The sequence below is a fragment of the Schistocerca gregaria genome, chromosome 1 (genome assembly GCF_023897955.1).
Source record: "Schistocerca gregaria isolate iqSchGreg1 chromosome 1, iqSchGreg1.2, whole genome shotgun sequence".
Classification (NCBI taxonomy): Eukaryota; Metazoa; Arthropoda; class Insecta; order Orthoptera; family Acrididae; genus Schistocerca; species Schistocerca gregaria.
In genome coordinates, this window is record NC_064920.1 from 332,167,783 (window position 1) to 332,187,571 (window position 19,789).

Consider the following 19,789-nt stretch of genomic DNA (forward strand, 5'->3'; position numbering starts at 1 on the left):
GAACGACAGATGTACATGCATTCATTTTAAGGCAGAATTCCTGTCCAGATTTATTTGCAGTACTTAGTAATAACATACTGAGCTGACAGCTGATTTTCGGAAGAGAAGCAACCATTATGAGAAATTGTAATATTAGTCATACTTTCAATCCCAGGTCCTCCTAGCTTCCAAGTATAATAAACTGGCTGAGAGGCACTGTCCAGGATTGTTCGGCTGTCAGCTGCAAAAGTATCTGTTCGACATCGTTTTGGTGACTGAAGTTTACCAAAGTGCAGATGCCAGAAAACTTCAGTGAGGGAAATCAAATTATACCTATATTTGGCTCCATATAATCAGTACTGGTATTGGTTCATGTGTTACACCTGCTACCCAAGCCAAGATTATAATACCATCACCCCAGCTTCAAACAGATCACTGGTAAACACTGAAAACTATCTTAAAAGTTTGCCTTACTATCGACTTTTATATATTTTCTAATAATTTAGTTTTGGGTTTTGAAAATTCACATTTGTGTTTCAATGGATAATAATACTAACTGTACACACGTCTGTTCTTTCCGTAACTGGAGTGTGCTGTTCTCAAGTAATTAATAATTTTCCAATCTATACATAAAGCAAGCAGCAGTCTATATACAAACCTGTACCAGTGCAGACTGGGTAGGAGAGAGAGCCATGGTAGTTTGAGAAGGGAGGAACAGTAGTGTCTGTCCACTGAAACTAACCACAGCGTGGTAGAGGAAGTGAAAAGAAAAAAAAAAAGAAAAAAAACATTTTTTATGCAAATTTAATGACTTTACACACAGTCTCATGTGATGGACAGCGAAGTGTTCACCCTGCACCAATAGTGTTTGGTGACCATGTTGCATCCTATGTAGAACATAGGTGGCAGTAACAATATTCATAGTGCTCTGCCATGTTGTTGTTGTTGTGATCTTCAGTCCTGAGACTGGTTTGATGCAGATCTCCATGCTACTCTATCCTGTGCAAGCTTCTTCATCTCCCAGTACCTACTGCAGCCTACATCCTTCTGAATCTGCTTAGTGTATTCATCTCTTGGTCTCCCTCTATGATTTTTACCCTCCACACTTCCCTTCAGTACTGTTGGTGATCCCTTGATGCCTCCGAATGTGTCCTACCAACCGATCCCTTCTTTTAGCTGGTTGTGCCACAAATTCCTCTTCTCCCCATTTCTTTTCAGTACCTCCTAATTAGTTATGTGATCTACCCATCTAATCTTCAGTATTCTTCTGTAGCACCACATTTCAAAAGCTTCTATTCTCTTCTTGTCTAAACTATTTGTCGTCCATGTTTCAGTTCCATATATGGCCACACTCCATGCAAATACTTTCAGAAACGACTTCCTGACTCTTAAATCTATACTCAATGTTAACAAATTTCTCTTCTTCAGAAGTGCTTTCCTTGCAATTGCCAGCCTACATTTTATAACCTCTCTACTTCGACCATCATCAGTTATATTGTTCCCCAAATAGCAAAACTCCTTTACCTAATCTGATCCCCTCAGCATCACTCGACTTAGACTACATTCCATTATCCTTGTTTTGCTTTTGCTGATTTTCATCTTATACCCTCATTTCAAGACACTGTCCATTCCGTTCAACTGCTCTTCCAAGTCCTTTGCTGTCTCTGACACAATTACAATGTAATCGGTGAACCTCAAAGTTTTTATTTCTTCTCCATGGATTTTAATGCCTACTCCGAACTTTCCTTTTGTTTCCTTTACTGCTTGCTTAGTATACAGATTGAATAGCATCAGAGAGAGGCTACAACCCTGTCTCACTCCCTTCCCAACCACTGCTTCCCGTTCATGTCCCTCGACTCTTATAACTGCCATCTGGTTTCTGTACAAATTGCAAATAGCCTTTTGCTCTCTGTATTTTACCCCTGCCACCTTCAGAATTATAAATACAGTATTCCAGTCAACATTGTCAAAAGCTTTCTCTAAGTCTACAAATGCTAGAAACGTAGGTTTGCCTTTCCTGAATCTTTCGTCTAAGATAAGTCGTCGGGTCAGTATTGCCTCACATGTTTCAACATTTCTACGGAATCCAAACTGATCTTCTCCGAGGTTGCTTCTCCATTTTTCCATTCGTCTGTAAAGAATTCGCGTTAATATTTTGCAGCTGTGACTTATTAAACTGATAGCTCGGTAATTTTCACATCTGTGAACACCTGCTTTCTTTGGGATTGGAATTACTACATTCTTCTTGAAGTCCGAGGGAATTTCGCCTGCCTCATACGTCTTGCTCACCAAATGGTAGAGTTTTGTCAGGACTGGCTCTCCCAAGGCTGTCAGTAGATCTAATGGAATGTTGTCTACTCCCGAGGCTTGTTTCGACTTAGGTCTTTCAGTGTTCTGTCAAACTCTTCACACAGTATTGTATCTCCCATTTCATCTTCATCCTCTTCCATTTCCATAATATTGTCCTCAAGAACTTCGCCCCTGTATAGACCCTCTATACATTCCTTACACCTTTCAGCTTTCCCTTCTTTGCATAGAACTCTGTTTCCAATTGAGCTCTTGATATTCATGCAAGTGGTTCTCTTTTCTCCAAAGGTCTCCTTAGGCAGTATTTATCTTACCCCTAATGAGATAAGCCTCTACATCCTTACATTTGTCCTCTAGCCGTCCCTGCTTAGCTATTTTGCATTTCCTGTCGATCTCATTTTTGAGAAATTTGTATTCCTTTTTGCCTGCTTCATTTACTGCATTTTTGTATTTTCTCCTTTCATCAATTAAATTCAGTATCTCTTCTGTTACCCAAGGATTTCTACTAGCCCTCGTCGTTTTACCTACTTGATCCTGTGCTGCCTTCACTACTTCATCCCTCAGAGCTACCCATTCTTCTTCTACTGTATTTCTTTCCCCCATTTGTGACAATTGTTCCCTTGTGCTCTCCCTGAGACTCTGTACAACTTCTGGTTTAGCCAGTTTATGCAGGTCCCATCTCCTTAAATTCCCACCTTTTTGCAGTTTCTTCAGTTTTAATGTACAGTTCATAACCAATAGATGATTGTGGTCAGAGTCTACATCTGCCCCTGGAAATGTCTTACAACTTAAAACGTGGTTCCTAAATCTGTCTTACCATTATATAATTTACTTGAAACCTTCTAGTATCTCCAGGGTTCTTCCACGTATACAACCTTCTTTCATGATTCTCGAACCAAGTGTTAGCTATGAATTCTATCAATAATAGTTCTCTACCACATGGCAGAGTAACATCTGAGGTGACTACTCCTCTGGAAGAGAGAACTGAACCACTCAGTGCTCAAAATGAAAGTATGTTGTCTATGTTGGGTGGACTTATCGTATGTAAGATCTACTTAGTATAATTCAAGAAATAACAACTATTTTCAAATAAGCCTGATCTGTTCCAATCATATAAGATGTACATTAGTGGTATTTTCAGTCACAAATAATTTAGAACAGATTGTCAGTGAGGGTTTATTGAGGTACAAAAGTGGCTTAGCAGCTCTTTCTCTTTGTGAGGTGAGATGTTCATTGACTAAGGTCTCAGTTTTTTTAATTGGTGCAATTTTCCAATTGCTAGATAACTGCAAAAGTCAGGTATGCCATTTGACCTCTTCAGCTTAGAGCTGTGCACTGTCATTGTATAGCTGTATTGAGATGTGCTTGTTTAATGTTTGCATAAATTGTGAATGGAGAACTGAATTGTTTCCTTCATAATTACATGGTTTTGCTACTAAAGCTGACTGTGTCATCTCCTCCTGTTGAAATATGTTCTTGAAGCAACGTAATTCTGTCTGAAGTGGTGGATTATTTAGAATAACAAAGGATTTACTCTCCTTGAAAATGAAATTACGACTTGACACGAAACTGTTACCACAGAGTTGTGGATAGTATAACTCGACTCTTCTCCAGTAATCTGTGGGGGCCACTTCCTCTCTCTCTTAGAAAATCAATTCATCACCTTAACTGATCTGTGAACAGTTGCCATTGTGGAGAGAATGGAGGAATGTGTGTTCGACCTCTTTAATCATTTTTCATGGCTTTTTGCAATGTAAAGTAAATAGGCTCTCGTAGTGGGTGGTTATCATTAAAGGGCAGCTACTCACAGAGGTCCAGTGTGGGCTGTAATTATAGTATGACAGCGAAACTTGGTGGATATGCTAATGTGTTAATGCAGAACTGATTTGTGCTGGGGGGGGGGGGGGGGGGGGGATTAGTTAAAAGTTTGGCCACCAGGTGCAAATTGGGTGCTGTGAATGCAGGAAAGGCATATAGAAGTGTTTCCATGATTAGGGACAGGATGTGGGGAGAAAAGGTGAAACGAGTGGAAAGGCATAATGTTGATTTTATTATTAACTGCCACTTCCAATGCAGTGCTGTGCATTGTCAATATGAGTACTGGAGATATCAGCAAGATAATGTGTCCATAAAACGATGTGATCAACAGTTGCTTGCAACAGTTCCAGTGGAATCTGAGCAACATGTTTCTGCATGCTGTCCTTTAAATCAGCTAGAGACCAATTGTGTTCTGTAAATGCATTCATTTAGATATGCCCAGAGCCAAAAGTTTCATGGGTTGAGATCAGGTGGTCTTGCAGGCCATGCATCTGGAGAATCTCTGGAGATAATATGTTTATGGAAGATTGCATTAAGCAGATATTTGATTGGGTAAGCAGCTTGAAGTGTTGTATGAAAACTGTGGTTTCCACTCAGTTGCACTCATCCAAAGCAGGAATCGCATGCTGTACAAGGTGGTCTTGATTATGTGCAGACGTCATGGTTTACTAGACAGGTCCTCTGGATGTACTCTCTTCAGGAAGAATGGACTGAGAATAAAGGTGCTTGTGAGTCCACACCACTCAGCCATGTATACGTGAAGTGCAGTGACTCTACATGCACAACACGCAGTTTAGCAGTATCCCAATTTTGACACTTCTGTGTATTTGCTGCATCCTTCAGTGTAAAATGTGCCCTGTCACTACACAGTGGGTTGCCGGGCCATGTCATCAACTTTGATCCATGCCAGAAATCGAAGAGCAAATCAGAACATTGCTGTGAATCAGGTGGTTTTAGTTCATGGACTGTCCGGATTTTGTACAAGTGTCAGTGGAATACAGATCTCTGAACTACCTATCCCATTGACCATGGGATGATAGAAAACTTTTTAACTCCTCCCATGTGTCTTATGTGGCCACCTGCTGTATGTAGTCCTGAATGTCCTACGTGTCCTCAGCGATACTTCCTGGAGAGCAGATCATACCACCCTCCTTCGTTTGTACTGGTCCCTTGTCCATTTGTAACTACACTATTGGTGCTTCGTTTATGCATCTACATGTCCGCCCCTCTTGCACCATTGTGTCATCTGTTTGGCCACTGGCACCTTTTACACAATACCAGTTGAGAGTGTATGCAGAAGCTGAACTATCGGGGTCATACCACCATGATTTTCTCCTCAGTAGATAAGCATTCCGTTTGTCTGCCATGCCTGGCCACCTATCCTATGCCTCCTTGAATGACTCCTCTGATCACCATTATGGGATGTGTCCCTCTTCTCTGTTATCTCCTGGAGTTTGTTTTCAGCTATTTGAACCCTAACCACCTTGGCTTCATGCAGCAGCCCGTTTTCACCTTGGCCTTCATTCGCTTCCTTAGGACATTACTCCAGCCACCTTCTATCACCGCAAGTTTCATGACCTTTGCACAGAACTTATCAATAGTACCTTTGTGTACACTGGTGATTCTTGGACTGGCCGTGGTGTTGAGTGTGCCTTCGCCATTGGCACTGGTGATTTTCGATACTGGCTTCCCCAACACAGCTCAGTATTTACAGAAAAGCTATTTGCTCTGTATCAGGCCACACAGCACATCTGGAGACATGGGCTTTTCAGTTGCAACATCTGCTCTGACTCCCTGTGCCCTTCAGAGCCTCTTTGTGATGTACATTGTCCACCACTTAGTGCAGTGGGTCCAGGAAAGAAGCACTTGCTCACTCTTGATGGAGCCACTGTGATGTTTATGTGGGTTCCTGTTCAAGTCGGTGTAATGGGAAACAAGACCACTGATGCTGATGCCAAAGCAGCAGTCCTCGTACCTCAGCCCGCTAGTTCTTCCACACCCTCCAATGATCTCTGTGTTGCCATGTCAGCAGATGGCGTCACTTTGGCTTCACCACTGGGGTCCTTTCTTCATGGGAACAAGCTCCAAGGAATTAAGCCTCTCCCAGCAGCTTGGGCGACTTCCTCTCACTGTGAGGAGATCATTTTAGCTAGGTTGTGTATTGGGATCTGTCTTTTTAGAAATTACCATTTGTTAAGTGGTGCTCCCCAGCACTTTGTGCTAATTGCCCTCAACCTTTGATAGTTCACCATTTCCTGACGGAATATCCTTTTTCTAACTACTTACATTCTCAGTTATGTTTGCCGTCTAAGTTATCAGCCATGTTAGTGAAGATGCATGGGCTGTGGACCACGCTTTACTTTTTATCCAACATAGCAATATGGAGGACATGTAATCTTTAGTTCAGAACCTCCATTTCTGTATGGCGTATTTCATGGATCTTTCTCCAGATCCCTGTTTTCAGCTGTCTTTCCTTCTGTCAATTGGGCTCAAAGTGTAGTCTCCTCCCCATCCCTCCCTTCGTGTTCTACAGTTCTGTTATGGGTGCCTATGAACCTAGTTGTTTTTGCACTCTAAAACAAAACCATCGGATGAACAATTCTCATGACACTGATTGAGCAGTAACACTACGTGGGACACATGCTGCATGGTCAGTTACAGTAACAGCAACCTCGTTAGTAACTTCCATCAGAGCAGGGTGCTTTCCTCTTCCAGGTGCCACAGCAAGCTAATAACACATGCTTGCAGGTTTGAGTGTCATCTTCTTTAAACCATTTAATGAAATCTGGCTTCTCTTTAGACCTTTCAGTTGGTGATACTTTCTCAATGCAGCACTGTAACTTCTGTCATTCACATAATACAGTTTCACTAACAGTGCACAGTATCTCCTCAATAGCCATGTGGTTTGCTGAAGTTACATCTTGTCAGCTGATCGTATGGATGTTTACAGTCATACTAACAGTGTACAGCACCAGATTTGCAGCTGATGGACAAAATTTGAACTAACTTTTTTGTACATAAACTGTAATTCCCAAAATGAAGTAACGGTAATGCTGGGGTTGGTTTAACAATGAATTAAAACAAAAAACAAAAACAACGCGGATAAGCTACTATGAATAGCATAGGGAACACATTATTGTAGCCAAGATAGACACGAAGCCCACGTCTACCACAGTACTAAAAGTTTATATGCCAACTATCTCTGCAGATGATGAAAAGATTCAAGAAGTGTATGATGTGATAAAAGAAATTATTCAGATAGTAAAGAGAGATGGAAATTTAGTTGCCATGGGGGACTGAAATTTGATTGTAGGGAAGGGAAGAGAGAGAAAAGTAATAGGTGAATATGGACTGGGGTAAGGAATGAAAAGGGAAGTCGCCTGATAGAATTCTGCACAGAGTATAACTTAATCATAGCTAACACTTGGTTTAAGATCATGAAAGAAGGTTGTATACATGGAAGAGCCTGGAGACACTGGAATGTTTCAAATAGATTATATAATGGCAAGTCAGAGATTTATGAATCATATTTTAAATTGTAAGACACTTCCAGGGGCAGATGTGCACTCTGACCACAATTATTTGGTTATGAGCTGTAGATTAAAACTAAAGAAATTGCAAAAAGGTAGGAATTTAAGGATATGGGACCTGGATAAACTGAAAAAACCATAGGTTGTGGAGAGTTTCAGAGAGAGTATTAGGAAACTATTGACAAGAACAGGGGAAATAAATACAGTAGAAGAAGAATGGGTAGCTTTGAGACATGAAATAGTGAAGGCAGCAGAGGATAAAGTAGATAAAAAGACGAGGGCTAGTAGAAATCTGTGGGTAACAAAAGAGATATTGAGTTTAGTTGCTGAAAGGAGAAAGTATAAAAGTGCATTAAATGAAGCAGGTGAAAAGGAATACGAATATCTCAAAAAATGAGATCGACAGAAAGTGCAAAATAGCTGAGCAGGGATGGCTAGAGGACAAATTTAAGGATGTAGGAGCATGTATCATTATGAGTAAGGTAGATACTACCTAGAGGAAAATTGAAGAGACTTTTGGAGAAAACAGAACAACTTGTATGAATATCAAGAGCTCAGACAGAATACCCATCCTAAGTAAAGAAGGTAAAGCAGAAAGGAGTAGGAAGTAATAGAAGGTCCATACCAGGGCGATGTACTTGATTATAGAAATGGAAGACGATGTAGATAAGGTGAAATGGGAGATATAATGCTGTGTGCAGAATTTGACAGATCACTGAAAGATTTAAGACAAAAAAAAAATATCCTGGGAGCAGGCAACATTCCATTAGAACTACTGATAGCCTTGGGAGATCCAGCCATGACCAGACTCTTCCATCTAATGCACAAGATGTGTGCGACAGGCGAAATACCTTGAGACTTCAAGAAGAATATAATAATTTCAGTCCCAAAGAAAGCCGGTGTTGCCAGGTGTTAAAATTTCCAAAGTATTAGTTTAATAAGTCACGGCTGTAAAATACCAACTTGAATTCTTAACAGGCAAATGGAAAAACTGGTAGAAGCCGTCCTTGAGGTAGATCAGTTTGGATTCTGTACAAATGTTGGTACACACAGGGCAATACTGACTCTAAGACTTATTTTAGAAGTTAGATTAAGGAATATCAAACCTACATTTTTAGCATTTGTAGACTTAGAGAAAGCTGTTGACAATGTTGACTGGAATACTCTCTTTAAAATTCTGAGGGTGGCAGGGGTAAAATACAGGGAGTGAAAGGCTATTTACAATTTGGACAGAAATCAGATAGCCATTATAGAAGTAGATGGGCATGAAAGGGAAGCAGTGGTTGAGGAGGAGTGAGACAGTGTTGTAGCCTATCCGCAATGTTATTCAGTCTGTATACTGAGCAAGCAGTAAACGAAACAAAAGAAAAATTTGGAGTAAGAATTAAAATCCATGGAGAAGAAATATAAACCTTGAGGTCTGCTGATGACGTAATTCCGTCAGAGACAGCAAAGGACCTGAAAGAGCAGCTGAATGGAATGGACAGTGTCTTGAAAGGAGGGTATAAGATGAACCTCAACAAAAGCAAAACAAGGATAGTAGAATGTAGTCAAATTAAATCGGGTGATGCTGAGGGAATTAGATTAGGAAATGAGACACTTAAAGTAGTAAATCAGTTTTGCTATTTGGGGAGCAAAATAACTGTTGATGGTTGGAGTAGACTGGCAATGGCATGAAAAGCTTTTGTGAAGAAGAGAGATTTGTTGACATAGAGTATAGATTTAAGTGCCAGGACGTCTTTTCTGAAAGTATTTGTGTGGATTGTAGCCATGTATGGAAGTGAAACATGGACGATAAACAGTTTAGACAAGAAAAGAATAGCAGCTTTCAAAATGTGATGCTACAGAAGAATGTTGAAGGGTAAATGGTTAGATCACATAACTAATGAGGAGGTACTGAATAAAATGGGGGAGAAGAGGAATTTGTGATATAACTTGACTAGAAGAAGGGATCGGTTGCTAGGACACATTATGAGACATCAACAGAGGGAAGCATGGAGGTAAAAATTGTAGAGAAAGAGACCAAGAGATCAATACCCTAAGCACATTCAGAAGAATGTAGGTTGCAGTAGGTATTCGGAGATGAAGAGGCTTGCACAGGATAGAATAGTATGGAAAGCTACATCAAACCAGTCTCTGGACTGAAGACGAGACGACGACAATACTGGTTCCGCATTAACAGGTTAGCATATCTACAAAGTTTTGCTGCCATATGATAATTAAGCCCGCACTGGACCGGTAGCTGTACTTCATTTATAACCCTCCAATACATTGTGATCATTTTCGTTTATTAAATTTCAGTAAGTTCTTACTGGCCTCTCAACCAATATGCTGCCTCTCTTCAATTTTCTTCTAGGTATTGCGAGTGCACATTCGTTGTGTTCAAACTTCCAAGAAGTGAAGGGTTTTCCTTATTATTGATAAGCCTCTTCTTGCTGAACCTTTTTTTGTATATTTTCCTTGGAGTTAGGGGGAATAGTCTTTTTCGTACTTGGATGACAGTTATCACAAATGTCATTTTGATGCAGAAGGGCAGAGGAATAAAAAGGATTGTAGAAGATGTGTTGCCAGTCACTGGTAGACTTTATTAGACTTCATTCTGTGTAATGATCCAGAAGAAAAATTGTATTTGTTCTAGGGAGTGAAATAGCACAGGGATTAACACACTGGATGGCATTCAGAAAGAGTGGTACTCAAGTTCATGTCCAACGATCCAATCACTTCACATGAATGCCAAGAAGGATCTTCTGAAAAGGTCGTCAATCTTTATTCATTTCCATACCTTATGTATCCTACATTGGCAAGATGTTAAAACTTGATTTTCTAGATTCTCGAGTCTAGCTGCATACATTCATTGATAGGGTTGTCATAAAATAAAAACCAGTTCACAATGCTGTTATAATACATTTTGGGGTAGTTGAGGAGAGTAAAGCAATTTATTTCCTGTCTGGTGGAAAATGTGGCTTTGATATTTATGTACATATTATTTAACACTCATAATTACAGCTTGAAGAATTGTGGTTATAAGAATAATTTTCCATGTATGATATGTATTGCCCTCTCTTCCTTATAGAGCTATAAAGTTTCTTCTAGTTGTGAATACTATCCATTTACGTATCAGTTATGCTCTTTCTCTGGTTTTAAGATTGACTAGGAAACCTTCTACCATAGCTTTTTGCCAAAGCTTAGCATTTTTGATGGATACTTTTTCTAAGTTTGTATCATTATGTTGTTGATGTTATTTGAGTGCAACTTGACTGTGGCAGTAGTCTAGCTTGTAGACACATACAAAACCACCACTTGGAGTACTATGAAAAATTGAATCACAAACTTGGTTTTAGCTGAACAGATGCCATCAACTAATTAATTTCTTCTGTGATGCAGGATCTCTTATTATCAGTTAAATTTTCTCATTTTCAGGAATTGTCATGGCTTACTGCTGAAAGGAATACTTGGCGCCTTGTTTACTGTCTGTACCAGAATCGCTTGAGTTCTCACGAGCGTGAAATGAAAGTCGGACCACCAAGGAAACTTAGTGAGAAAGAAATAGCTGAACAGCTGTTTGAAAATGACCCAGTGATAAGAGAGGTAGTACAAAAAAAAAAAAAAAATCTAGTAATGAATAATGCAATACACAATCAAAACAAGCCATTTTTGTTTTCCAGCGCACATCGTTAACTAGTGATAATATTCTGAAGCTTTAGAGATTGTAGAACGATTCAGTATGATCCTTGAGAATTAACCTTTTCATTTAAGCTTTAGAGATTGTAGAACGATTCAGTATGATCCTTGAGAATTAACCTTTTCATTTACTTAATGGTGTCAAACAGCATCGTGAAGTGTCATTTTAACAGTTGTACTAGACATTTCGTCAATTTGAATGAGTTTATTTCTTGTGAATGTATTATGTGGGGAAAAAAATTCTCTTGTGTTGAAATGTATTAAAGAGACTCACAGCAGTGGTATCTTAAAACTCCAGTTAAAAATGAGATGATTTTTCTTTCTGTGTAACATTGTAGTGCGAGTATGTTGATACACACACAAGTATAAATTTAAAACACAGTGAGACAAGTCCTACCTGTATCAAAAACAAACCTCAGATAAATTCATATTGAAAGTGTGGCCAGTTATAAGAATTAGAAACAAATGTGGAGAGAAGAGATGCACATACAAATAGGTTGTCTGGGATGAGAATTTCTGTGTTTCATATTGCCTCTTCTAGCTACAATGTATTTTTGCAATCAAGGAAAGAGATGGTCTTAGTGATGTTTGATGTAATTTTGGTAGATAATGGTCCACATTACTTCCTCTTGTAGTTGTTATTGGTAGTGTTAGTAATACAGACAAGATCACGTTGTTGCAGCTTGTCGGATGATCGTGACAGCAAGGGAAGTTGACGAATATGTAGGAGAGAATTTTGGATGTTGTGAGAAGTGTGTTCGCAGCCATTGTCCTGCTGGAAGAGCACATGGAGAATGAACTAGTTAAAAATTTAGATGTAATCTGTGCTATTCAACATTCCCTTGACAAATAGCAAAAGTGTTTAATCATTTTAGGATATTAATAGTGTGCTTTTAGGTGTTGTGAGTTGTTTCCCTTTTACGCCCAAGATTTTGACTATCAATCCAGCCATCTTCTTCAGGTGCTGCAAGTATTTCTGTTATGTGTACTCGCTGCCTGTCCGCCAACAAGAGTGTAACCTATTGTTGGTCTCACATTGCTATTTATAGCAGAGCTCATTTCCAAATGCACACCTACACCCTTTGATGTTCTGATTTTATGAGCTCGCATTCTATGAAATGCAGATTTCTTTAAATGTTTTACAATACTACTTTAAACAGGTTAATTCTCCATTTTCTGCTGGCATGCAAGATGTTATTGATGGCAAATAAGGAAAATAACATATGTAAAATGTTTTATTTCTTGGTAAATGAAACTGTTTGAAAGTCTTCGAATTTTGTTGTTCCACTGAATCATCATGTTGGATCAGTGTGGGCATATTTTAATTCTTTATTTATTAATTACTTTTTGTTAAAGCCCTCAATATTTTCTTTATGAATTTTGCTTTAATGAGTTTATTTGTAATAATTTGAGGGTTTTGATAATGTAATGTGTATTTGATGACTGTGAACATGCATTTATTGAGTTGATGCTACATAAATACAATTTTGTCAATTAGTTGACTGCAATTTCCTTACAACTCAGCACAGCAGAAATGGAATGTAGACGTATTATTTAACGATAGAAACTGAAGCAAAAGTAGTTGATCTCCTCGGGTACCTGCAAAGTTTTAAATACTGCACTGGCTGCTAATTCCTTGCACACTAGTCCTTTGAAAAGCAATGACTCTTCCTGTTTCTTATTCTTATTTTACATGGATTCTAGGTCACATTTTAAAAAACGGATGTGGTAAGTTTGTTTTGGAATACATTGCACTTCGAAATTATTGCTGTCATTGCATAATTTTAAGTCAGTGTTGAGTTATACACATACCTCACACATGCAAAATATTTTGTCCTGCTCCTTCAGTGATAGCATCTTTCATTTCTCATTGTCGAAAAGATGGTGTCCTTTGAAGAGTTGGCTTTACTTGCTGAAAGACTTGAATGGCTTGATGCTTGCTAGCTTGTATAGGTGGTGTGATAGAATGTGGTAACTTTCTCTTTAATGTTCAGAGAATTTGTGGTCTTTCATTGTCTTGTAAATGAACATCATCACATGATTTACTGGTGTATTCCATTTAAGTTCTAGTACACATTGATTTTTCCATAAATTAATAAATACTAGGGTTATCTTGGGTCCTTTGTTCAAGATGTTCACCAGAATCACACCAAGTGCGTCTCAGATAACAGAAGCCTATGATACTTCTCACTAAGAACACTGTTTTGAGTTTTCTCTGTCTTGACAAATTTTTGCTTCAGGGAAGTAAATAGAGATCTCATTACTTACCACAAAACTCAACAATTACTTTCCTGATTTCACCGTACAACATTGGAAGAGATGTGCAGCTATTGTTTTCTGTAAATATTTTCAGGTTTTGACCAAGATTGTCGTTAACTCATGTGTAAAATATTTGACATTATACTTTCTTTACAATTTTACATGAAGCATAATTCATGTATTTTTAACTTGCACCATCACAAATAATATTACAGGCATATTGGGTGTGATGTGAGTTACTACACTGTGTAGAAACACACTACAGCGTGCATAATTAGGTCATCATTATATGCTGTGTACGACACCTATCAATCCCTACATACATTGATTCAGTCCACAAACATTCTGCAAGTGTTCTTGAAAGTGAGAGATTGTTACACTCTTCACAATTCAGAATTCTATTACCAAATACTTTTTCAATCACATTCATCAGATATTTCATTAACCACGAAATTCTGGTCTTTTGTGAACTGAGAAAGAGGTTGACTGAAATCATGGGATGTAAAAGAGTGCTCAAGGAAAAGTGTAAAATAAAATATATATTAGGGGGGGGGGGGCATTATTTTCTGACAGTTCTTAATGTATTTTGGACTAATTAATTTTAATTTGTGTTTAAAGTATCAACTTGTGGTGGACTGGCTGGAGCAGAATGCAGCAGATGATAATGTAGAAGACAGAAACAAAGCTGTCATGATACATTACTTCACAGACAAGACAGTGAACTGGGAAAATACTATTCACTGCTTACAGGTAACATCAGGCATAATTCATTGATAAAGACTAAACTGAATTTTAATATTCTGTCTCTCTCCTTCCATGTATGTTTTATGTTTATTGATTACTAAGTTTCTTTCTCTGTTGCTGTCACAGCAGGTTTAAGGATCATTGTCTAAATTTTATTCTTAATTCAGTGTAAATAGATTGTGTTCACACAACAAAAATAATCAATTTTTAACAATATGATGTTATTGCACAGATAAATCTACTAAGTGGCGGCAGGGGGACATACATATCTCTCCAGTCCTTTTCCTTCACTCCTATTCCTTCCTCTTCAAATTTTGTGCCAGAAGAAGGTACCACTGGCTCTGAAAGCTTGCATATGTAAAACCTCTTTGTATATATGCATCTCCTGCCACTGTTTTATGAGCAGATTTTTCTCTCTCCTTACTTTATAAATAGATTGTGTGATATATTGATAGTGTACTAATCCATCAAAACAATTTATAGGACAGGTGAATGTACATCAATTGTATTTTTAGTTTTTGTGACTATTGAAATGTGCTAACATTCCTGCTAGTGCCACAATCACTGACAAAAGGCAATAAAATGGGATTCAGAACTACGAAAATGTTCTTGATGAAAATTTGTATTTACCCCAAATACATGTCAGCTGTGTAAAGCTGATAAAATTTCCAGTGATGAGTTAATGGAAGTGGTGGGTGTTTGCTTTGGATACAAGTCCTCTGTGATTGAAATTGTTACTTGTCTGCTGTGTCTCACTGCAACACTTTCCAGCTAACTATCAGCCCTAAAATAATTTCGGACAGAGAATAGAATGAGATATAAAGCAATAGGATATCACAAATACTGCTAACAGGTTCTTACGTACCTAGCCAGGCCATACTTATGTACACAGATAAAATTGTGCTCAGCCTAGTAACAAAAGGATGTTTACAGGGCAGTATTTTGGAACATAGCCATAGAGTGCCTGTTACAAAATATGACAGTAGCACGACCAACAACCGACTAGGTGACTTAAGCAGATGATTGTAGCTGGGAGATCCAGGACAGAGACCAGACAGGCAAGAATTACAAGAGAAGAACTGCACAAATGGTGTTTCGTAGAGTACGTGAAAAGTTGTTGCCCATAAAAATAATTCACAAGTGAAGTGGATGACTTTAAATTACAGGAAACCCTTACAATCAAGACTGTGCAAGAGAACATATGAAGATATTTAGGCATAATGTTGGGGGGGGGGGGGGGAGAGAAACTTCCTAGTTTATCAATAAATTTTCCCAATTTACAAAACATGTCACTTAAAATAAAACACTCCAGCTTTCAGTAGCTGTCTCCTATATAGTCATCAGGTGTTCAGTTACTGACTGCCAGGGCTGACATGGTGTTCTAGTTATATAGCTGCTATGTCAGCATTTGGAACATTCCAGATGAGACGAAGTGAGTCGTGTGGAGGGCAAGTTGGGTGGCTCATAGATGCTCCAGCCATCCATGGAACTGAGTGACATCAGGTGATGCAAGGTGCCATCACCACATTTGAAACAGTTGCTTCCGCATCCCTACAATCATCAAGCCTCTGTCTTTGCTTTAGCTTAGTGTTCAAAGCTCCTGCCTCCATGCTATACTAAGTATACACCTCTGGTCTCTCTTAAAAACGGTGCTGTTTATACTAATTTTGGCCACTTATTTTATAGCAGAATCCCAATATGATTATGTATGAGTAAAAACTATCATCATTTTAAACAGTACATTGTATTATTTTCCTTGGAGATTTTCAGACACGGCTGACTTCTCAAGTTCGCATTGTTTATTATGTTGTGAGTGCTCTGCACAATGCTCACGAGCAAGCAACAGTGTGAATAGTTTGTCTTGAGCAAATGCTACTCCATTCAGAAGGGACACTATACATGCCATGAGCTTAAAGACCTATGTTATCTGTAACCAGGAGTAACAACATACCTCACATCTTGGAGATGGGACAGAACAGTGGTCTCAGGCCACTTCTCTTCAACAAGCATCCTCTCATGCTAGTCAATGCATCGCACTATGGAAGGAATGCAGCCAGAATGGCCACTTCCACTTCACAAGTACATGAAAGCTTCGCAATTTCTCCCTTGCTGTAACCATTTTCCCCAAACACTCACTTCAGTGCTGAAATGCAGACTCTAGATGGTAGTTAAAAAATAATCTTTACCCTGTGTGCCAGAATGTTCGGGGCTTCTTTCTTGTGTACAGGATGGTGAAAACCGTTGGTGTTAAAGTACCAGTCAATGTGCACAGATGTCTGTAGCACTGAATGACCAAGCTGGCCTGCTGCCTTCCGCTCAGCTGAAACACCCAAGAAAAGTGTCCATCCCAACATTAAATTTACTGTCAAGATGGAGAGCAATAGTGAGCTTCTGTTCTTGGAAGTAGTATATTTACGTAGGACAATTTATTTGCACCGTTTGTGAGTGTTATGCAGAGCACTCAACACATTAAACAAAAGGAATTAGAAAACTGACACAAAATATAATTTAGAAAGGTGACAGTTTTCGTTCATGCCTCATCATATTGGGATTCTGTTACAAAAGAAATGGCCAAAATTAGTATGAAAAGCACCATTTTTAAGAGAGACCAAGGGTGCACACTTAGTAGGACAAGAGGTGATGGCTTTGAGCGTCGAGTGAAAGCAAAGACAAAGACTTGATGATTGTAGGGAGGCGGGAGCAGCAGTTTCAAATGGGGTGCTTTTGTCACCTGACGTCCCTCAGTCTCGTGGTGGCATGGAGCTGCCACGAGCTGCTGAACTCAATTTCCAGACATGCATCCTTTTGGGCCCCCACTGGAACGTTCCAGATGCTGTTGTTGCATCTATGTAAGCAGAACATCGTGCCAGCTCTGATGACAATGACGACAGAGATGGCTGTTTAAATTCACGTGGCTGGTAAAACAAAATGATATTATTGAAGCATGCCATTGTCAGACACCCAGTGGATTCGGAGTTTGTTATAAATGCCAGCAGCTAAGCTGTGGACATAGTGCAGGAAATAGTCCAAAATAGACTGAAAGTGCCATTGAAGGTGAACAGAATATATCACAAATACACCTATCTGTCATTATGGCACACAGAGAAGGTGCCTGTGCTCACAGACTGGTGCTGGTAAGAGCAGCTTTTCTGTGCACAGGGAAGAGTATTGCTTCAAGCTACAGAGGCTTACTGAATACTACCAGAGAGCCTCTTGTGGTTACTGTAAGATATGACCCTAGGTAAAGAGTAGTGGTGCCATGGCTTTGGAGATGGTACAGAGAGGTCTCTGGTATGGATAATTATGCTGTTAACAAATTAGAATGATAAGTAAAGTAATGAGAGGGGGGGGGGCAAGAAGCATGTGAAGAGACTTGTTCCCAACATTGAGTAAAGATTACTGATTGGTAATGTTTATCCATCTCAGTATACAGTCCACTTTTAGATATGATCAGACACCATGTCTTAACATACGGAACAAGGCGAAGAAGCAAAAGAGAGATGTATGTAACTGGGACAGCTTGGAGCAACAGAACATGTGATCATGAAGTATGCAATGCATGGCCATGTGACAGAGGATGAGCAGTACCTGTTGAGAGACAAAAGTATACATGATATATTCAAGGATAGAATATTGTACAATGTGATGAACACTGTATCTCAGAAAGTGCCATTACATGAGTTGTAATTGTTTCTATCAGAGATTCACAGCAGTATGAGAGGTGAAATGAAGAGGACAACTGTAAGAAGAATTCTGGGAACTGCTAAGGATAGTGCAAGAATAGAGAAAAAATTTAAACTCCACATTGATGTTCCCTAAAAGTAGCGACTATCAAGTATATTGAATACTGCAAAACAAAAATTAAGACTCTTAAACAATGTTCATGTTTGATAGGAATCAGTTGAGGTATATGACAAGTGTGGATAAATTGAGTTTTTTTTAGTCTAATAATTCTTGCAGGTCTCAAGAAACATCTTGACATCAAAAGTCTGTAAATTGTTAAATTAGATATCTCTCTAACTTTAGACGAAGATCTATCATCATTTGAAGGAAGCAATGCATAGGGGATGAGGAGAAGATTGTGCTCATGAAGGTTTGTTCCAGGTTTAAACATCCACTTAGGTAATATTTAGTTCAAAAAATTGTGTGTTCATAATTGCAATACAAAAGTAACCCTCCAATCACAGATGATTTTCAGATTTTTCTGTTTAAAAAACTGTATTATTCTGAAATTAGAATAGTAACAAGAATTGTAGTAAAGGACTGTAACAGTAAAACTTAAAATTGAATTTAGCAGTGACTTTTAATTGATGCTTAATATGCATAATGTGGAAAATGCGAAAATCATGTTTCATGTTACAAACACAGGAGAAACTTATCGATAATTTTTTCTGTGTGCTTGGAACATCATGGACTGCTGGAAAAGTGACCCTGGTTGTGACTTTATGTACCACAGCAGCAGACACATGGGTGCCGACAATGGTGTGTCCAGCAAAAACACTGAACACAAGAATGTCCGCACTTCGTCTTTTTAGATGAGTCCTGATTTTTATCTGCAACATAGTGATGGATGTATATTTGATTTGGGTGCTCTGAGAATCGTCATTACGAGATTATGGTTTGCAGTTTGTGGTCTAGTGGCTGTCGTTGCTACTTCTGGATCACAGGGTCTCGGGTTTGATTCCCATCCAGTGGGGGATTTTCTCCGCTCAGGCCTGGGTGTTCACGTTGTCCTCATCATCATTCGGTAAATGGCGAGGTTGGAACTGGAAAGATTGAGAACACGCACAGGCACTGATGACCTCAATGTCGAGTGCCACCAGATTGTTTTTGTCATTGTCATCTTAAAGTGAGGTAAAAGAAGCAGCAACCGTCGGTTGCGAAAGCTAGAAATTTTGTGAGTGTGTTTTATTTAATTATATCCAGTGTGATAAGAGTGTGCCCCGTGCAATCATACGAAAAGAACTAAATGCACATGTGTGTCTCACTTGCAGATGGCGGTTTAACGTACGGAACATTAAATTTATAAAGTAAATGCAAGGTAGGAAAAGAAAGAACTGGATTAATCCTCAATTTTAGTATTGTAGACTGATTAAAGGGATTATTAGATGAATGTTGTTAATGATAATTATAAAACCAGTGGCAGACAAAATGCAGTCGCCAAATAAATAAATAAATAAATAAATAAATATTAAGTGCTGGGTGTATATGTCTGGTTGGCTGATATCAGCACACATGAAAGGTCAGAAAGGTTTAGTAATAGTTTGTTAGAAATTATATGTGGGATTAATGAAACTCAAAGGAGAAAATTGACACTTTGTTATACTAGAATTATACATCTACATATACAGCTATAGTCTAAAAACTACTGTGAAATGTATGGCAGGGTTATGTCCCATTGTACCAGTTATTAGGGTTCCTTCTCACATATGGAGTGTGGGAGGAATGATCGTCCGAATGCCGTTGTGTGT

The 19,789-nt window shown here is 38.8% G+C and overlaps 1 protein-coding gene across 2 annotated transcripts in view; it reads left to right on the forward strand.

The window, feature by feature from the left end:
- The window catches only part of LOC126344146 (nuclear pore complex protein Nup107-like), a 217,617-nt gene that overhangs the window by 99,466 nt on the left and 98,362 nt on the right, over nt 1-19,789 (forward strand). For both annotated transcript variants that reach the window (XM_050001997.1, XM_050001998.1), the window contains 2 exons: nt 11,055-11,222; nt 14,193-14,324. In XM_050001997.1, coding sequence (XP_049857954.1) covers nt 11,055-11,222; nt 14,193-14,324 — 300 coding nt within the window. The remainder of the gene's footprint in view (nt 1-11,054; nt 11,223-14,192; nt 14,325-19,789) is intronic.